Source organism: Poecilia reticulata, linkage group LG19, assembly GCF_000633615.1.
Source record: "Poecilia reticulata strain Guanapo linkage group LG19, Guppy_female_1.0+MT, whole genome shotgun sequence".
Lineage (NCBI taxonomy): Eukaryota > Metazoa > Chordata > Actinopteri > Cyprinodontiformes > Poeciliidae > Poecilia > Poecilia reticulata.
The window spans coordinates 2,140,071-2,157,313 of record NC_024349.1 but is presented as its reverse complement, the minus strand read 5'-3'; the positions used below and the strand labels follow the sequence as shown (position 1 = coordinate 2,157,313).

General features: G+C 39.6%; 1 protein-coding gene across 1 annotated transcript in view; it reads left to right on the top strand.

Moving 5' to 3' along the window:
• Positions 1-17,243, top strand: part of ntn2 (netrin 2) — a 59,463-nt gene that overhangs the window by 30,235 nt on the left and 11,985 nt on the right. The window contains exon 3 of the mRNA XM_008436404.2: positions 8,796-8,984. Within this exon, the coding sequence (XP_008434626.1) occupies positions 8,796-8,984 (189 nt within the window). The remainder of the gene's footprint in view (positions 1-8,795; positions 8,985-17,243) is intronic.

Here is a 17,243-nt window from a genome sequence, read left to right as displayed (position 1 = left end):
CACACACACACACACACACACACTCACACACTGTAGCGTAGCATGTTTTGCCAGGCAGAGAGAGCGCCCGAGGGGGGCAGCAGCACGTCTGGACGGCTGCCCGGCCCGGAGGGGGAAGGTGGCGGTATGAGCCCTCCAGTTTTCAACGACCAATTTTAGCCGTGGGATTTGGGTTTTGCACAGGCATCCAAAATCAATTGGCTGCGCTCACCGGCTTGGCTTTGGCGTTTCACGCTGGACGAGAAACGAGGTTAGATTTATCCCTGACATACGGAGAGGGGAAGGAGAGGTGGCGCGCTCCGCTAATGCGCTAGCATTTATGCGTTGAGAGTGGACTTCGAGGGCCAATTTGTCACCAGGCGGAGGAGAGAGGGGGTTTATTCAGAGCAGGCACCTGTTAAAATAGATTAAAATAACTATTTCCTGATATTCAGAAGAAAAATCTAACTAAGCTCTTTTCTTGTCCAGAAGCGTATGGAAAAGGATTAGGAACACTGAAAAAAAAAAAAAAAACGTTAAGATTTCTGACTTTTTCTCAAGATCAAAAGAGAAAAAGTCAAGAATTCGTTTATCTTTTCTTTTTATCCTCTTTGGTACAGAAAACCTTCGAACCGCTTCAGCATATCAGTAAAAAGTATCCGCCCAAGAAATGAATCCAGAGCAAAGAGAAGTGAATGTTAGATCACGTTTGATTCAACATTTAGAAATGACGACGTCAGACTGAGAAAAATAAGAAGTTTGGAGGAAATTCTGGCATTTTAAAAACTAAAATGTTAAAAATAATACAAGCAAGTAATTTCAGATGAGCAAAGTCACAATAGATGAAAGGTTCTGTTGTGTTTTTCTTGTCTCCATTGGGGGATTTTCACATGATAAACTGATGGCGTGTCCACAAAGAGAAAATGGAGATAAATATCTAAGTTACACTAAGGGAAGTTTTCCCCTACAACAATTACCATTTGGCAACGTCGGCTCAGTGACAAGGTGCTGAAAGGCTTTTCTTCTCTAATATTTTCCTCCTCTCTGCGCCTCCTCTCCCTTTTTGTCTCAGCATCTTTTCCTTTTGCCAAGACTGAAGCTTGTTTGTTGTTGGATTTCCACGACAACGTGAGAAACGAGCTTCACGCGTCTTTGAGCTGAACTGCGAGCCGTGAGCCAGTTTCTGGAGGATCAGAGAATATCTGCAGCGTTTCCAGTAGCGTCTGATTCCCTCCACATCCACAGAGCGTCTTCTTTCTGTGACGGTTCTGCTACGACAAAACCTGACACCGCTTTGAAACTGTGCAGAGTTTATCGTTGACTGGGTTTGTAATGGGGTAAAGACTTATGCGTTTATACTTTCGCTGACTTTGTTTCAAACATGGAAGGAAAAGATGTGACTTTCGCTTCAAAAACATGAAATCTTTCCAAAATTACATCTTCAGACGGATCAAAAATATGAAGTTAAATGGAAATTTTAGGATTTTAAGAACCAAAATGACAATAATTCATAAAAATAACAAACAAAAAGAGTAGAAATACTTCACTACAAAAATACAAAATCTTATTTAGTATTTTAGTATTAGTATTTTTGGTTTAGTCTTTAGTGCAAACAGGTACATTTGAAATGAGACAAAACAAACTTACGTTTCACGTTTGGTTTAGCAAAATATAGTGTCTTATTTTAAGTAAATTGGTGAAAAGGTTCTAGTTCCACTGGCGCCGTTACCTAGCAACGCCAGCCAAGCCCAGCCGTCACCTAGCAACGCCAGCCAAGCCCAGCCGTCACCTAGCAACCGAGTTCTAGTTCAACTGCCAGATCATTTCACTTGTAACAAGACATTGTTCCCACGTTTTAAATGAAGTAATCATCTGATTTAACTCTGACTTTTGCATCAGTAGTAAGGAATTATTGACTTTAAACTTACTTACTTACTTACTTACTTACTTACTTACTTACTTACTTACTTACTTACTTACTTACTTCTAAGTAACTTTCTTATTTCAAGATATCTGCACAAGAAACAAGACAAAAATACTTGGTAAGGTTTTGTATTTTTGCAGTGTTTGTAATATTATATATGAATTATAAATCGTGTTTAAAATAATAAGGCTAGAAATGAACCAATCAGGGATTTTTTTAACAGCTCTGACCGTCCCATACCAGTTTTACAGATCTAGATTTTTGGTAATTAAATACATAGAAATAAATGTTTTCTACTTTCTGCCCAAGTCAGATATGAATCTGTCTTAACGATGTAGTGATATGCAGTAGATTTACCTATTTGCAGATTTATTCTGCGAACCAAAACTCCAACTTATTTGTGAAAAATAAGCCTATTCCAGTATTTTAGGCTGCGTCGTGACACTTTTTTTACTTTTTATTTTTGTAAAAAAAATTTGAACTTGTAGCAGTAGCTGATTTTCCATTCTGCAATTTGACATAAATTTGCTTAAATAAAAATATGCCAATTTCAAAAAAAGTCAGATTTTTCGATAAAATGTTTTGGCACTAAGATGAGATGTGCTTTTGATTTTTTGTATATTTTTTGCCCACATCGAAATTGTGTTTGTTCTTTTTTTCTCCTGCAAACCTGGAAGGGAAACATTTTTTTCACATCACACGAGTCACGTGATCAACAACCAGAAGTTACTACTGGCAGAAACGACAAAGAAGATGACAGGAAGTAGTTGGATAAGGAGGTGTTGTGTGTTTTTTGATCACAAACTTATTCACGTGTGATTTTGATTGTATTTTTTTTAATTAATGGAAACACCATAATTGAGAAGTTGCGTTTTATCAACATTTGTTGACAAAGTTTTGTTCACATTTGTAGTGGAAACGGAGCCATGGTGGATTATTCCTGTTGAATCTGATTTGGTTGAGCAGGTTGGACAAACACTTAAAAACAAACCCATAAGCATCGCAGGAAAAACCACGGAAACCACACACACACACACACACACACACACACAAACACACACACACGTTTCCTCACCTTTCTAGTCTGCTAACATACAGTACCGTGCCCTCTGACCTTCTCTTTTCCTGTCCCGTTTCCAATCACTGAGCTTGTCTTTCATCCCAGACACAAATTCTTCTATTCTCCATGTCACGGTGGAGTTAAAGCCTTCGCCGCTACACATGTCAAATCATTTAAAGGTTAATTTCAGAGAGATTTCTTCACATTCTCCACACCTGAACATATCCCCTCCGAGTCCAGGCTTTGTCGGCAGATTGTGTTGCACAGCAGTGAGGCAAGAAGAAGCCGTGAAAAGGCCGACGCTGCCTCACTGGGGGGGAAACGGCAATCCGATGCTTTTATGTTCCCCCTACAAGGTGTTAATGGACGCAACTGCTCACAGCTGTGCGCGCTTCAGACGCTTGATGGTAACCACGGTTCTCGACCTGCATAACTTTGGTGAACCATCTGAGCCGTGTGTTCTTTGTCAACGATCCTGCAGGGGAAGCCTGAGGAACGGTTCACATGCACCAACACACAGAGGAACCCAACGGTGATATTACGCTTTTTTCAGGATGTTTAAGAACACTGCAAAAACACAAAATCTTACTAAATGAATTTTAAATTGGTCTAGTTTATTGTGCGAATATCTTGGTACAGAACTTACAGCAAGATGAAGGAGCTTGTTCAGAGTCTTGACTATTGATATGAAATACTAATTTTACTGGTAGATTATTTAAATGGGATTATGCAAAATTCCCATTTTCCATGTTTTTGTACTTTCATTTCAGTTTTTACCGTTTGTAAAAACAAACAAAGCACTTGAAAAACAACAAAAACAAACACCCAGCCGGTGTTTGGCAATATGTTCACGGTTTTTGGTGTCTGGAAAGTGAGCCATTTCAAAAACCAGGCACTGTGCCATTACCTAGCAACCCCAGTGGAGTTCCGTCCGTTACCTAGCAACCTCAGCGGAGTTCCGTCCATTACCTAGCAACCCCAGCGGAGTTCCATCCGTTACCCAGCAACCCCAGTGGAGTTCTGTCCGTTACCTAGCAACCAGAGCGGCGTTCTGTCCGTTACCTAGCAACCCAACCAGAGCTCCAATGCATTTGTTCATCACAGTTGTTGTTGATTTACCATCCAGAAACCACTTGCTGCATTCTTGTTGGTTGCGCAGAAGGCTCCACTTCTGCTGTTCAAAGATGTATGGTTGTAAAGCTGCAGCAGCTTGACAGAAAACCCTAATGAAGCTCAAATAGGCATAACTGACCAGATTAAAATATCATTATATCAATATCATCCGAGTATGATTTTGTGTAAAAAATATAATGAACATGTTTTGTATAGGCCACAGATCAAAGAAGCATAACAGGTCAGCTTTAACTCATAACACAGGAAACTGGAATCAGGACATTTTTATCAATATTAAGGAATTACTGACTTACAACAAGCTCCTGTATGTTGCTGAGATGTTAGTTTTGTCTTATTTCAAGTGTTTTAAGATATTTGCACTAAAAACGAGACAAAAACACTTGGTAAGATTTTGTGTTTTTGCAGTGAAGAGATCAACCACATTATTTCAAATGTGCATATATGAAACCTCAAAGGCTTTGAACTCAGTTTTCAAACCCTTTTCTCATTTCCAGCCAGAGAACTAGAGTCTCAGATCCGCCCACTGATCCACTTTGTGCTCCTCTGCCGGATCAGGGGTCAGTTCTGGTCTGAGGCTCTTCAGTTCATCAAAGCGGAGCAGAGAAACCAAAAGCAGCGTCTCCAAACAAACACCACTGCTTTAATATCAATGTATACCTGAAGCAGCACTTCATTAATAGCAGCGTGCCACAGAAATCGGAGCATGTAATAACCAGATGGGATAGGGGAGCAGTCTGGGAATGTGGCCCTCGCCCGGCGCTCTTCCCCCCGTTCCAGAGTCTGGGACCGGGAGAAGTGGGCCTCTTTCCAAGCGCACCAGGTGCCAGGCTTTTCTTTGACTGTGAATGCGGCTGCATGTTCACTGCTTTCATTATTCCTTAAAGCCAGACTTTGTTACTTTTTATGTTTTTCTCCTTCAAAAGCAGCCATTCAAACTCAGCTCCAGCTCATATTTACGGCTTCATAATAAAACTCAAAGGTGAGATGTTAACATTTATGTAATATCAAGGCAAATTACGGTGCTTCATGAAGTGAAGCTACACAGAAATGATTTTAAAATTTGTTTAAAAGAGAAGAAATTACACTGCAAAAACACAAAATCTTAATAGTTTTTTTATTTTGCCTAATTTCTACTAAAACAAGAAAACTAAAAAAAATAACTGTCAAGAAATAAGAGCTTTTTTGAGTCACTAATTCCTTAATATTGATTAAAAATTACTAACTCCACTGGCAGATTTGTCCACTTATAACAAGAACATTTTCTCATGTTACAAATTAACATAATACTCTAATACAGGGGTGTCAAACTCCAGTCCTGAAGGGCCGCTGTCCTGCAGTTTTTAGATGCGCCACAGGTACAAAACACCTGAATCAAATGGCTTAATTACCTCCTCAGTTCTCCAGAGCCTTGCTAATGACCTAATTATTCTATTCAGGTGTGGTGCAGCAGAGGCACTTCTAAAAGTTGCAGGACACCGGCCCTCGAGGACTGGAGTTTGACACCCCTGCTCTAATACATGTTGAAAAACAATATCAAGGAATTATTGACTAAAAACCAGCTCATATTTCTTGATGAAAAAAATATTTGCATTATTTCAAATGCACCAAGATATTTGCATTAGAAACTAGACCAAGAATACTTGGTAAGATTTTATGTTTTTTGCAGTGCAACACTTGAACAAATCAGTAAAAAAAAAAAAAAAAAAAAAAAAAAAGATTTTCCAATAAAAGTTACAGCTGCAGCTTTAACATGATGACCGGAGAGAAACCAGTGTAAATAAACTCACTAAACGGTACAAAAACATATTTCTAAATAGTTATATGGAAGATGAACGATGACAGTAAAATAATGTGGGATATTTTTAGATGATTCAGTTAAAAATAGTATAAAATTATGCTTTCTATCCAGTATCCTTTTTAAAAAGTATAAACCTCCCACTCCTTTTCGGACAAGCACTAAAAAAAAAACTGCAATTTTTTTAGCAATAATGTCACTTTGGTGCCTGGAAAATGTTTCAAAAATCTTCTAATGTGACGTCACAAATCAGCAGCCGCTGCGCCGTTACCTAGCAAGCCCCAGTGGAATTCCACCCGTTACCTAGCAACCCCCAGCGGAATTCCACTTGTTACCTAGCAACCCCCAGCTGAATTCCACCCGTTACCTAGCAACCCAATCGGAGCTCCAGCATATTTTGGTCAGCCAGTTTTACTGCTGTATGCGCTGTACAATGGCTGCTGGAAAAGACAAAGTGTTTTACTGTTGCCTTGCCATTCAGCCATTCAGAAACCACTTGCTGCACTCTTGATGATTGTGCAGAAGGCTCCACTTCTGCTTTTCAAAGATGCACCATTGCATTAGTGTAAAATTTGAGTTGACAGAACTGACCAGCTAAAAATGTCATTATTTAAGATTTATGACTTTGTGCAAACATTGTAATGAACATGTTTTGAATAGGCCATAGAGTCATAATAGGTCACCTTTAAATTACAACATGGGAAAATTGTCTTGTTATAATTGGAGGAATTAGTATATTTTGGTAAATCATTAGATATTTTGTACTACAATTGTAAGTTAAGGGAAATACACTAGAAGCGCTGCAGTTTGCATGCAGATCAGATGAACAGAAAATCATATCTTCCTCCATTTATGCTGTTAAAAGACGTTTTATGTGAAATGAATGAATAGGTGAGTGGATGTTTCAGTCGACGTTAAAAGCCTGCAGTGTTTCCTCCTGTCTGTCTTTACTTACTCCCCATTATTTTGTCTTATTCAATTTTAAACACTCCCTGTTATTGAAATGCGCCCCGTCCACCAGCCTCCCTCCTGACTTAAGCTAACTAATGCCAGCTTTATTTGTGATCACCTTGTAATCCTCCATGCCTCAACTGTTGACATTTTTGGTGAAATGCCCCACCGTTGTTTACCCGTTTCTAATTTATCTGTGGGTAACTCCGGACCGGAGCGCAGCTCCACTTTGAAGCTGCGGCCAGATTTCGGGTCCCGGGTCTGACTCTGATTTAAAGATGGAGGGTCTAAATCAAACTCTTTCACACAAATAGGAGCGGCGGGTTTCACAATCGACTGCTCAGATGCAAACCTCACATGTAGAGAGTGACAAGAGTTTATCAATAGTGTCACAGCTTGTGAGTGCGGAGGAGTCTGAGGGAAGACTTTTAAGCCAAGGTGACATGGAGAAGCCATTTTGTGGGGGAGAGCTTGACGTCCCGTTTCCCATTTATTCTGCTCGCCTCATTTAGAAGACAGCTAGCAGGAGCCCACCTCCATATCTGAGCCGCCTTCGGTTCTGATAGATCTCCGGAGTCGTTTCTCATCACCGATTCATGAAACTAATGCGTCTCTTACCAGAGATTAATATCTAATGAGCTGGGAAAAGCTGAATTCATTAATTATGAAATGGGGAAAATGAGCTCTGCAAATAGGACTTTTGATGGATGATGTGTGGAAGAGCAGCCAGACTCCGATTATAAACCGCTCACCGTCGCTTTACTGGAAAATGTCTCCCTGCTCTCCTCTGATAGCGCGACACGTGTTTTCACAGGACCGCACACGTTTGGAAAGTGTTGCATGTAGTGGAAACTTTGACGTCTGAACACGCAGAGTCGGGCAGAAACTGGTCACATTTACTGGAGTAACGTTTTTGAAAGAAATTCAGTTTGAGTATTTTTACTACGCTGTACTTACAAAAGCTTACCTGGTACTTTTGATCCACTTTCTAGTCCAAATATCTTAGTACACTTGAAATAAGAAAAACTAACTTTTTCGGCAAGATCCAGAGGCTTATTTAAAGTAAATAATTCCTTATTGTTGACGAAAAAGTTCCACTGGAAGATAAATTAAATTGCAACACGGGAGAAATGTTTTGTTATAAGTTAAATAATCTGCCAGTAGAACTAGAACTGGGTTGCTAGGTAACGGCTGGGCTTGGCCGGGGTTGCTAGGTAACGGCTGGGCTTGGCCGGGGTTGCTAGGTAACGGCTGGGCTTGGCCGGGGTTGCTAGATAACGGCTGGGCTTGGCTGGGGTTGCTAGGCAACGGTGCCAGGAAAAATAGAACTTTTTCACCGATATTAAGGAATTATTTACTTAAAATAAGCCTTTTTTTCTTGCTAAAAAGTTGCACGTAAGTTAGTTTTGCTTTATTTAAAGTGTATTAAGGTATTTGAACTAGAAACTGGAGCAAAAATACTTGTTTAGTGTTTTTGTAGTGAAGTATTTCTTCTCTTACTTGAGTAAAATTTCTGGATTTTCTTCCCACTGAATGAACAACAAACATGTTTTAACCAAAACAAGACACAGACCTGCAGTTTCTGTTAGAGTTTCATGAGTTTTATGTAGAAAAAAACTGATTTGGGAAAAACTTTCATTCGTCTTGATTTTGTTATTTTTTATTACTTATATGAATTATTGTCATTTTGGCCCTTAAAATACCAACATTTCCACTCAACTTTAGATTTTGGTCCATCTGATGATGTCATTTTAAAATATTAAATGATAATTTGATCAGTTACTCATTACTTTTTACCAAATACTTTTTACTATTACTTTAGTGATTTCTTGGACGTCTACTTTTACTTTTACTTTTAATTGAGTAAAAACACGTTGAGGTATTTCTCCTCTTGCCTGAGTGTAACGTTTGGGTCCTCACCTCTGTGAAAAACGTCCCTCCTGTCTTCGCAGCGTGCAACTGCAACCTCCATGCTCGCCGCTGCCGTTTCAACATGGAGCTGTACAAGCTGTCGGGAAGGAAGAGCGGCGGCGTCTGCATGAACTGCCGCCACAACACGGCCGGACGCCACTGCCACTACTGCAAGGAGGGGTTCTACCGGGACATGGCTCGGCCCATCAGCCACCGGCGCGCCTGCAAAGGTAACAACCAAGAAACTGCTTCTGTGACCCGTTCATGACAGCTTACACTGCAAAAACACAAAATCCTACCAAGTATTTTTGGTCTAGACTTAGTACACTTGAAAAAAGAAAAAACTTAACTTACGTGTTCAGCAAAATGTAGAAGCTTGTTTCAAGTCAGTCATTTCTTAATATTGATTAAAAACAATTAGATACACTGGCAAACTATTTCACTTATAACAAGATATTTTTCCCATATGCGGTTTACACATGTAATTTCTTAAATTATTGACTTTAATTCTTTATTAAGTCAATTTTTAATCAAGTCAATAGTTAAAAAATTGACTTAAAACAAGCTCCTACATTTAATTTAGTCTTATTTGAAATATATTTGTACTTGAAACTAGACCAAAACACTTGGTAAGACTTTTGCAGTGTGGAGCTTTTTAGTTGTTTAATTTATCTTTACTTATATTTGAAAGTACATAATGCAGCCATTTAAAAACATAAATAAAATGTGGATCAGTGAATTTAATGTGAGGTGCAAGCAGCCGACTTCATTCAGAACGTCTTCCAGCTCCAGAACCGTCAGAACAGAACATCGCATCCGGCTGAAGTCACCGCAGAAAACAATGTGCCAAACCTCTCATCTGCATTTTATGGTTGTTGCTCATCTGCAGCGCGACGGAAATGATGGTGGAGCTGCAGCAACCAAACGAACGCAGACAGTGAGGAAACAGACGTGTACGTTTGCTGCTGATGAGCGACGTTAAGAGAACGTGTTTATCCAGAGTCAGTCAGTCATTTTTAAAGTAGCCATGTTGTCGTTCATGTTCCCTTTAAGCTAGCTTTGATGTTTCACTGTAAAACAGAAACAGCCAAACGAGACTCTGTTAATACTCGTAATAATCATGTCAGCTCTGAAGAACTTTAAGAGGAGCAAGATGCTAAAGAGTAATGGGAAACATATGCAGCCATGGCAACTTTCAATAAAAAATAACAGCATGTCTGATTTGGCATACTGTTGCACTTAGAATTAAGTTGATACGCCTAAAGCTTCGCTGGCTTCCCCATCAAATGCTCCCCTGCAACCCCACACACCACATAATAGTATCTTTGCACCGCGGCATCTCTCATGGAAAAAATGCATTTTACTAGTTCGCATTTGCAGTGAATATGTTTTTCAGCCAGATATTAGGCTGGAGGCTTTGCAAAAATAACACCAGTTTCCTGAACTTGATGCTCTGCAAAATGTTTGAATAAACAGCAGAGAAGAAGAAGAAGGAGGAGGAGAAGAAGAAGAAGAAGAAGTTTTTCACTTCATCATTAGAGTTGATGGGGTCTACACTGCGAAAACACAAAGTCTAGCTTTGGATGTAAATATCTTAGTACATTTGAAATAAGGGGAAACTGACTTATAGGTAACATATCGGAGCTAAAAACCAGTCCTGGTTCCACTGCACTGCAAAAACACAAAATCTGACCAAGTGTTTTTGATCTAGTTTCCAGTGCAAATATTTCAGTTCACTTGAAATAAAACAAAACCAACTTATACGTAACTTTTCAGCAAGATGTAGGAGCTTGTTTTAAGTAAATAATAATTGAATTTTGATGAAAAGGTTCTGGTTCCACTGGCAAAATATTTCACTTATAACATGGGAAAAATGAAATAATCAACTAGAATATTAAGGAACTGTTGATTCTAAACAAGCTACTTATAAGTTAGYTTGGTCTTATTTCAAGTGAACTAATAAATTTGCAATAGAAAATGTACAAAAATACTTGGGGCAGGATTTTGTGTTTTTCCCGCAGGATGTTACTGCTGGTGGAAATGAGGAAGACGTCAACAGGAAGTAGTTAGGAAGATGCTGCCAAAGGATTTCCAATGAACAACCTTACTCACGTGTGATTTTAATAGTTTTTTATTTAATGTGTTTCTCATCATTAAGTGGAAACGCAGCTTCTGCCTACAGATGTCTGTTTTCACCAGCATAAAGCTGGTGACCGGTTAATCTGGAGCCGTTTTTCTTAATGGCTCCAGATCTGACAGAAATGTAAGTTGGAGTATCTCTAAAGGGCCCGACTGTCCGTCTGCCTCGGGGGCTGATCAGAACCGTGGCCTTCAAGCAGCGCTCATTTGCGTCAGCCCTCCTTTTCATCTGCAGCTCAACAGATGTTTCATAACACCGGCGGCTCCAACACTTCTGGCTTTTTCATGCCCTGACTCACCGCAAACCTTTAACACCTCTGTCTTTTCCCACTGAATCCCTGGTTTTATTCTCCAACTCTCACTCCTGTCTGTGCTTTATGTCGTGATTAAAGTCGGAGGTATGGCTGAAGTGTCAGAACTGGAAGAGGACAATAAAACGCAGGTGTCTTCTGTGGGAAAGAAAAGAGACGGACTGGTCTGTTTCTGTTTCTGATTAAAGTTAGAATAGAGAGCTGGGACAAGAGTTCGCTCTGCTGAGATCTCAAAGGGCACCGATTATGCAAAATTCACATTTTGCATGTTTTTGTACTTCCATTCGGGCCTCAACTGCTTCTAGAAACAACCCAAAAAAMCACCCAGACTGCAAAAAATACAAATTTACCAAGTAGTKTCTRCATACATACAAATAAGAAGAAAGATMAAACTGAAAAGTAACTTATCAGCTAGTTATGGACTCATTACAGTGTGACGTCATGCACTTCAAAACCGGCCTCCATCTCCCTGCTGGAGGGCAAAAAGCTGCTAGCTAACGATAGCTAGCATTAGCTTCAGCTGTTAAGTTATCAATATGATGTGCTAAATCTTAAATATACGCCTGATGTATAAAAATTAAGTGTTACAAATTGTCAACATTACAACAACTACATAACAAGGTCAKTAAAAAGTTTTAATTAAGAAAAAAAGTAGCGAGGGAGAGGGAAGTAGTTCAGCTATGCTAGCTTGACCATGAGAACCGTAACATGTAGATGTGATGTGGAATTCTGTGTTTTGGTTCAGTAAAAGAAAAATAACACGACCTAAACACCAACTCTGACAGATCATCGCTAAGCTGTGTTAGCTTAGCTGATAGCAGCGCAGCTWATCTGCCACAGCGGTCACTAATTAATAACCACAAAATAAACATCAAGCCTGAAAACGTAAAACTGTAACGGACTGAATGTTCTGTTCTCTGAAATGTTTTGAGTGTTTTTGTCTGTTGAATCCTGAAACCTAAAGCGGCGTTTATGTTGCTATGGCAACGAGTCCGCGTGTAGCGTAGCCGACRCAGAAAGCGAGAAAKACGTGGTTTTGAGWCAATAWGCTAACAAATTGACATTAACGAATGAGAAACGACTTAATGACTCAAACTGTTACCAGAAAAGGTGAATGGGATAAATGATGAGGGAAAAATGGCCGAAACTTCAGTCACATTTTTGGAATATTAGAGGAATTTAAGATCATCGATGAGACGCGTCAAGGAAGACAGATGCATTTTCCTAAAACTGTATATTTTGATYAAAAAAAAGAAAAAGCAGAATTCAGATTTAGAGCAAAGGAYAAAATAAAATAAGATCAATTCTACCTATTTAGGTCACAGTCAGCATCACATTAGTTCTGAATCATCTTCAAGTGAAATWAGATATTTGAACTCGACGCYAAAAAARTAYGATYTTRTGTTTTTGCAGTGCAGCCATCAGCAGTTTAAAGTTTTCCCATTTAGCATCTTAAAAATATAAAACAGCARCAYGGAGAGGAAACCGTCCATGCCACCAGAATGGCAATATTTAAAACAGAAACTAATCRGTTATTATCAGTATTAACTGATATAAAACKCTGATATCAGCAGTAATCTGCTGAAACAAAACAAACGGCGGTGGAGTCGGTGCCTCCTGTCACGTCTGCTTGAAAAGCCATCTGAGTTTGTTTCTCAGCTCCGCAACCGATTCAGACCCGACTCATAAAAACCCAGAGGAAAGGAACCAGCAGCCGACCCACCCGGACCAAACGCATCAGGCCGTTTGCAGAACAACGCAGACGTTGACGGTAAATTGCGACGTCTTCTTGAAAAGGGAGGAGTGTGTGCGCGTAACACACATCGTGTTTACGGTTGGTGCTCCTGCGCTGATCGCCGTGGAAGCAATGGCCCGTCGGTGCCTTGCTGCGAGTCTCTGCAGGCAGGAGAGGCCAGCATCTTCCGGATCGAGTAACCCGGSTTTGGAAACATCGTTTTATAGATGAGTAAACATGCAGTCGAATTGTTTGTGATCAGAACGACTTGACTGCGTTTTAATGACCCTGCAGCAGCTGCCACTGACAAATCATCGACTTTTAAACGCCTGAAACCTCCACCGCAGGTTTATGGGTGGAAATGTTAGGATTGATAYGCATTTAAAACTGGTTTCTGGGTGTTGTGGCTGCGCAGCACTGYAAAAACACAACATATTACCCAGTATTTCTGCTCTRGTTYAGAGCAAATATCTCACTTCACTTGAAATAAGACAAAACTGACTGACAACTAAATTTTTAGCAAGATATTCAGGCTTGTTTTTAAGTCAACAACTAATTTWAAAAAGTTAAAAGTTCTATTGGCAGATTATTTCACTAATAAGATGTCTATAAACTAGCTTCAAAAAACCAGATCACAAACTCACATSTRCTGGTTTCCTTCCCCTTGCAGGATGGATCAGTGTCTAGTACACCAGTATCACTGGTGGAACTTGGGCCGTTTGTCCACTTTAAGAAATTATTGACTTAAAACAAAAAAATATAGCTTACAGAAAGTTCTTTGCAAGTTAACTTTGTCTTATTTAAAGACAAAGTATTAAGATATTTGCACCAGAAACTAGCCAAAAAGATTTGTTAGTTTTTTTAGTTTGACTGATATATCAGTAAATATCTTAGTGCAATTGAAATAAGACAAAATTAACTAAAAATGTAAAAAAAAAAAAATTTCAGTAAGAAATAGCAGCTTGTTTTAAGCGAATAATTACTTAATATTGAGTAAGTTCTAGTTCCGCTGACGCCGTTACCTAGCAACCCCAGCCAAGCCCAGCCTGTCGCCTAGCAACCAGTTCAAGTTCCGCTGGCAGATTACTTCCCTTTCGACAGGAAAAATATCTTATGAATTGAATCAGCAAAGTAGAACTACAACCTTTTCGTCGATATAAAGGAATTATTCACTCAAAACAATCGTGTGCGTTGGTGAAAACTTTTATGTTCGTACACTTGAAATAAGACAAAACTAAGAAATTTGCACTAGAAACTAGCAAAAGATACTTACCTACAAATCACATTTTAAGTTAGTTTTGTTTTACGAAAAAATATTTGGTAAGATTTTTGTGTTTTTGCAGTGGAATCACTGGCAGCTGCTTGATGTCTAACCACACTGCAAAAACTTAACAAGCATTTTTGTTTAGTTTCTAGTACAAATATCTTAGTACACTYGAAAAAGACAAAACTAACTAAAAATGTAACTTTTCAGCAAGACAAAGTAGGAGCTTGTTAAGTGGATAATTCTTGACCAGTTCTACTTGCAGCGTATTCACTGGGAACACTGGGAAAATGTCTTATGAGTGAGAAAATCAGRCAGTGTGATTACGACGTTTCAATATCAATGAATGATCAACTCTAAACAAGCTGCTATATCTCTGCTGAAAAGTTACTTTACTCTTATTTAAAGAGATATTTGCACTAAAATCAAACCAAAGCTGCTTGGTAAGATTTGTGTTTTTGCAGTGCAGTAACACATTTGTCAAAGGTTATGGTTTCCTGGCGCGGCCTGCAGGACTGAAGCTGAGCGTTGGGGGGTTGAATACATCCTGATTTATAGCTTCAAATAGAAAACAATCACTCTGACACCTGTGGACCGATTAGCCCTGCAGGAAAAGGCAGAAGTGTTTCTGAAGATCTGGGCTGCAGTTAATCTTCCCCTACCCCGTCGCCAGATGCACACAATCATTGCCGGGTCAGAGTGGGCCATTTAAGCCCCCGCCGGCCCCCCGTCAACAGATGGTATAGTCCTCTGCTTTTGTTGTAGCGGCTAGCAGAGGAGCGAGCGGCAAGCGAAGGCGCTGCTTGTGTTGTGCGGAGAGAAGAAGCTGCGGCGTGTCAGCAGACGCCTTTTCCTGCAAACCCGTATCACTCACCGTTTGATTACAAGGGTTTCCCCCCAAAATGTAACGTTAGAGTCACGCTTTTTTTTTTTCTTTTTTAATATAAATTTCGACACTTACAGATTTTATATGAGTGTATGTTTCAAAAAAAGTCCCCGAGAACGAGAGGAAAGACGGTTGAGAGTGAAAAGGACAAATGATGCCAAAGAGGTCGGATTAAAAAGTTTCTTTATCTGCACGGCTTCGATATGCTGTTTAGAACAGAACAAACATACAGAAATATAATATTTACACTGTGTTTTTTTTTAGCTTCCAATGCAAATAACCAAAAATCCTTGGTAAGGTTTTGTGTTTTTGTAATGCAGTTAGAAATAAAGCAGCTGCCAGTGATTTTCACTACAAAAACACAAATTTTACTCAGTATTTTTGGTCTAGTTTTTACTGCAAATATCTTAGTGCACTGGAAATAAGACAAAATTAACTTATGTCGCTTTTCAATAAGACATAATTGCTTGTTTTAAGTGAGTGGTTTCTTAATATTGATGAAAAAAACTCTAGTTTCACGTCTCCTTTTCATCAATGTTGAAGAATTAAAGGAAGCTCTTATAACTTACTGAATTATTTCAACATATTTACACTAGAAACTAGACAAAAATACTTGGTAAGTTTTGTGTTTTTGCAGTGTAGATGTGAAAATGTGGTTGAGACGAACCCAAAGTCTAATTAATATCAATTAGTAATTCCAAAGGAAGCAGATTAAAAATGCACACCACACTTTTCAGGTTTTGCTAAAACCAAACGCCCTGTTTGGTGACAGTTCAGTTGGATTCTGTTTATTCTGCGGAGCCATGAGAGGCTGAATGTTTCCCATGTTCCCCTCAGTCTGATGAGTGGCTCTCTCCCTCTTCCTGTCATCCTCTGCGCTCTCTTGTAAATATCTGTCAAAGTGCTTCTGACCAACACCCCGGATCATGTATCTAACAACTCCTCGGTGCCAGAAACGCCTCGTTTTGGATAAAGTAGCTTAAATAAATCACCCAGAAACCAGAAAAGCGAAGGAAAGCGTTGCCAAGGCGAGGTGAGCGGAGCGCGGCGTGTTGCTGTTGGCATTTGCCGGGCATGGACCGAGTTTTCGGGAAGTGATGAAACGACGCAGCGTGTCACCAGATGGAGTTCAGAAGGAAGGAAACGGGAGATGAAGACGCATCGTTTGGGTTTTCCACTGATATTCCCACTGAACGTAACGCTCGCCCTCCGGCTCCACACTAAACGCAAACATGGGGAGAGTTTCTTACCATTTTCAGGAAGTGAAAAGTTAAAATTCATAACTGTCTGCAACACAAAAAATACAAAATACACTGAAACCGACCCAGTTTTAGTTCTGTGCAGACATTAGAGGTGATCCGTTATGCTCCCCTGAACAGGTGAGGAAACACCTGAGGGCAAAACGAAACATGTTGGCGACATTTCTCCACAAAACAATGAGAGCTTAGTCTGGCTCTTTCAAAACACTGCAAAAACACAAATCTTACCAAGTATTTTTCTCTACTTTCTACAGAAAATATCTTAAGAGAAAACTAACTCGCAAGTAGCTTTTCAGCAAAACACAGGAGCTTTTTTTTTTATGTAAATAAATCCTTGAAATAGGATAAACTAGTTCCATCTGCAGATTATTTCACTGAATGTGTTTTGTTAAATGCCTAACAAGACATTTTTCCCGCGCTATGAGTGGAACGATCAGCTGTTTTTATCGACTTGAAACAGGATCCTTTTTGGTTTTGTCTTATTTCAGTTGTACAAATCAAAATATAAAATATCTGGCAAAATTAGTGTTTTTTGCAGTGAATGAACCGTTTTAGGGCGTTTGTCACTTTAAATCCAGATAAGCTGCTGCTGCTGACCACGCCCACCAAATCAACGTTTACACTCGCACGTGAAAATGGCTGCAAACAGATGGGACAATTATACAACCGTACATGCTTAAAAAGCATTAGTGGAGCCTCCTGCACAAACAGCCAGAATCCGGCAAATGGTTTCTGGTGGTAGGTCAACAACAAAACACTTTTGTCTTTTCCAGCAGCCATTGTACAGCGCATACAGCGGGAAAACAAGCTGACAAAAAAAAAACATGATGGAGCTCTACTGGGGTTGCTAGGTAACAGGTGGAATTCTGCTGGGGTTGCTAGGTAACAGGTGGAA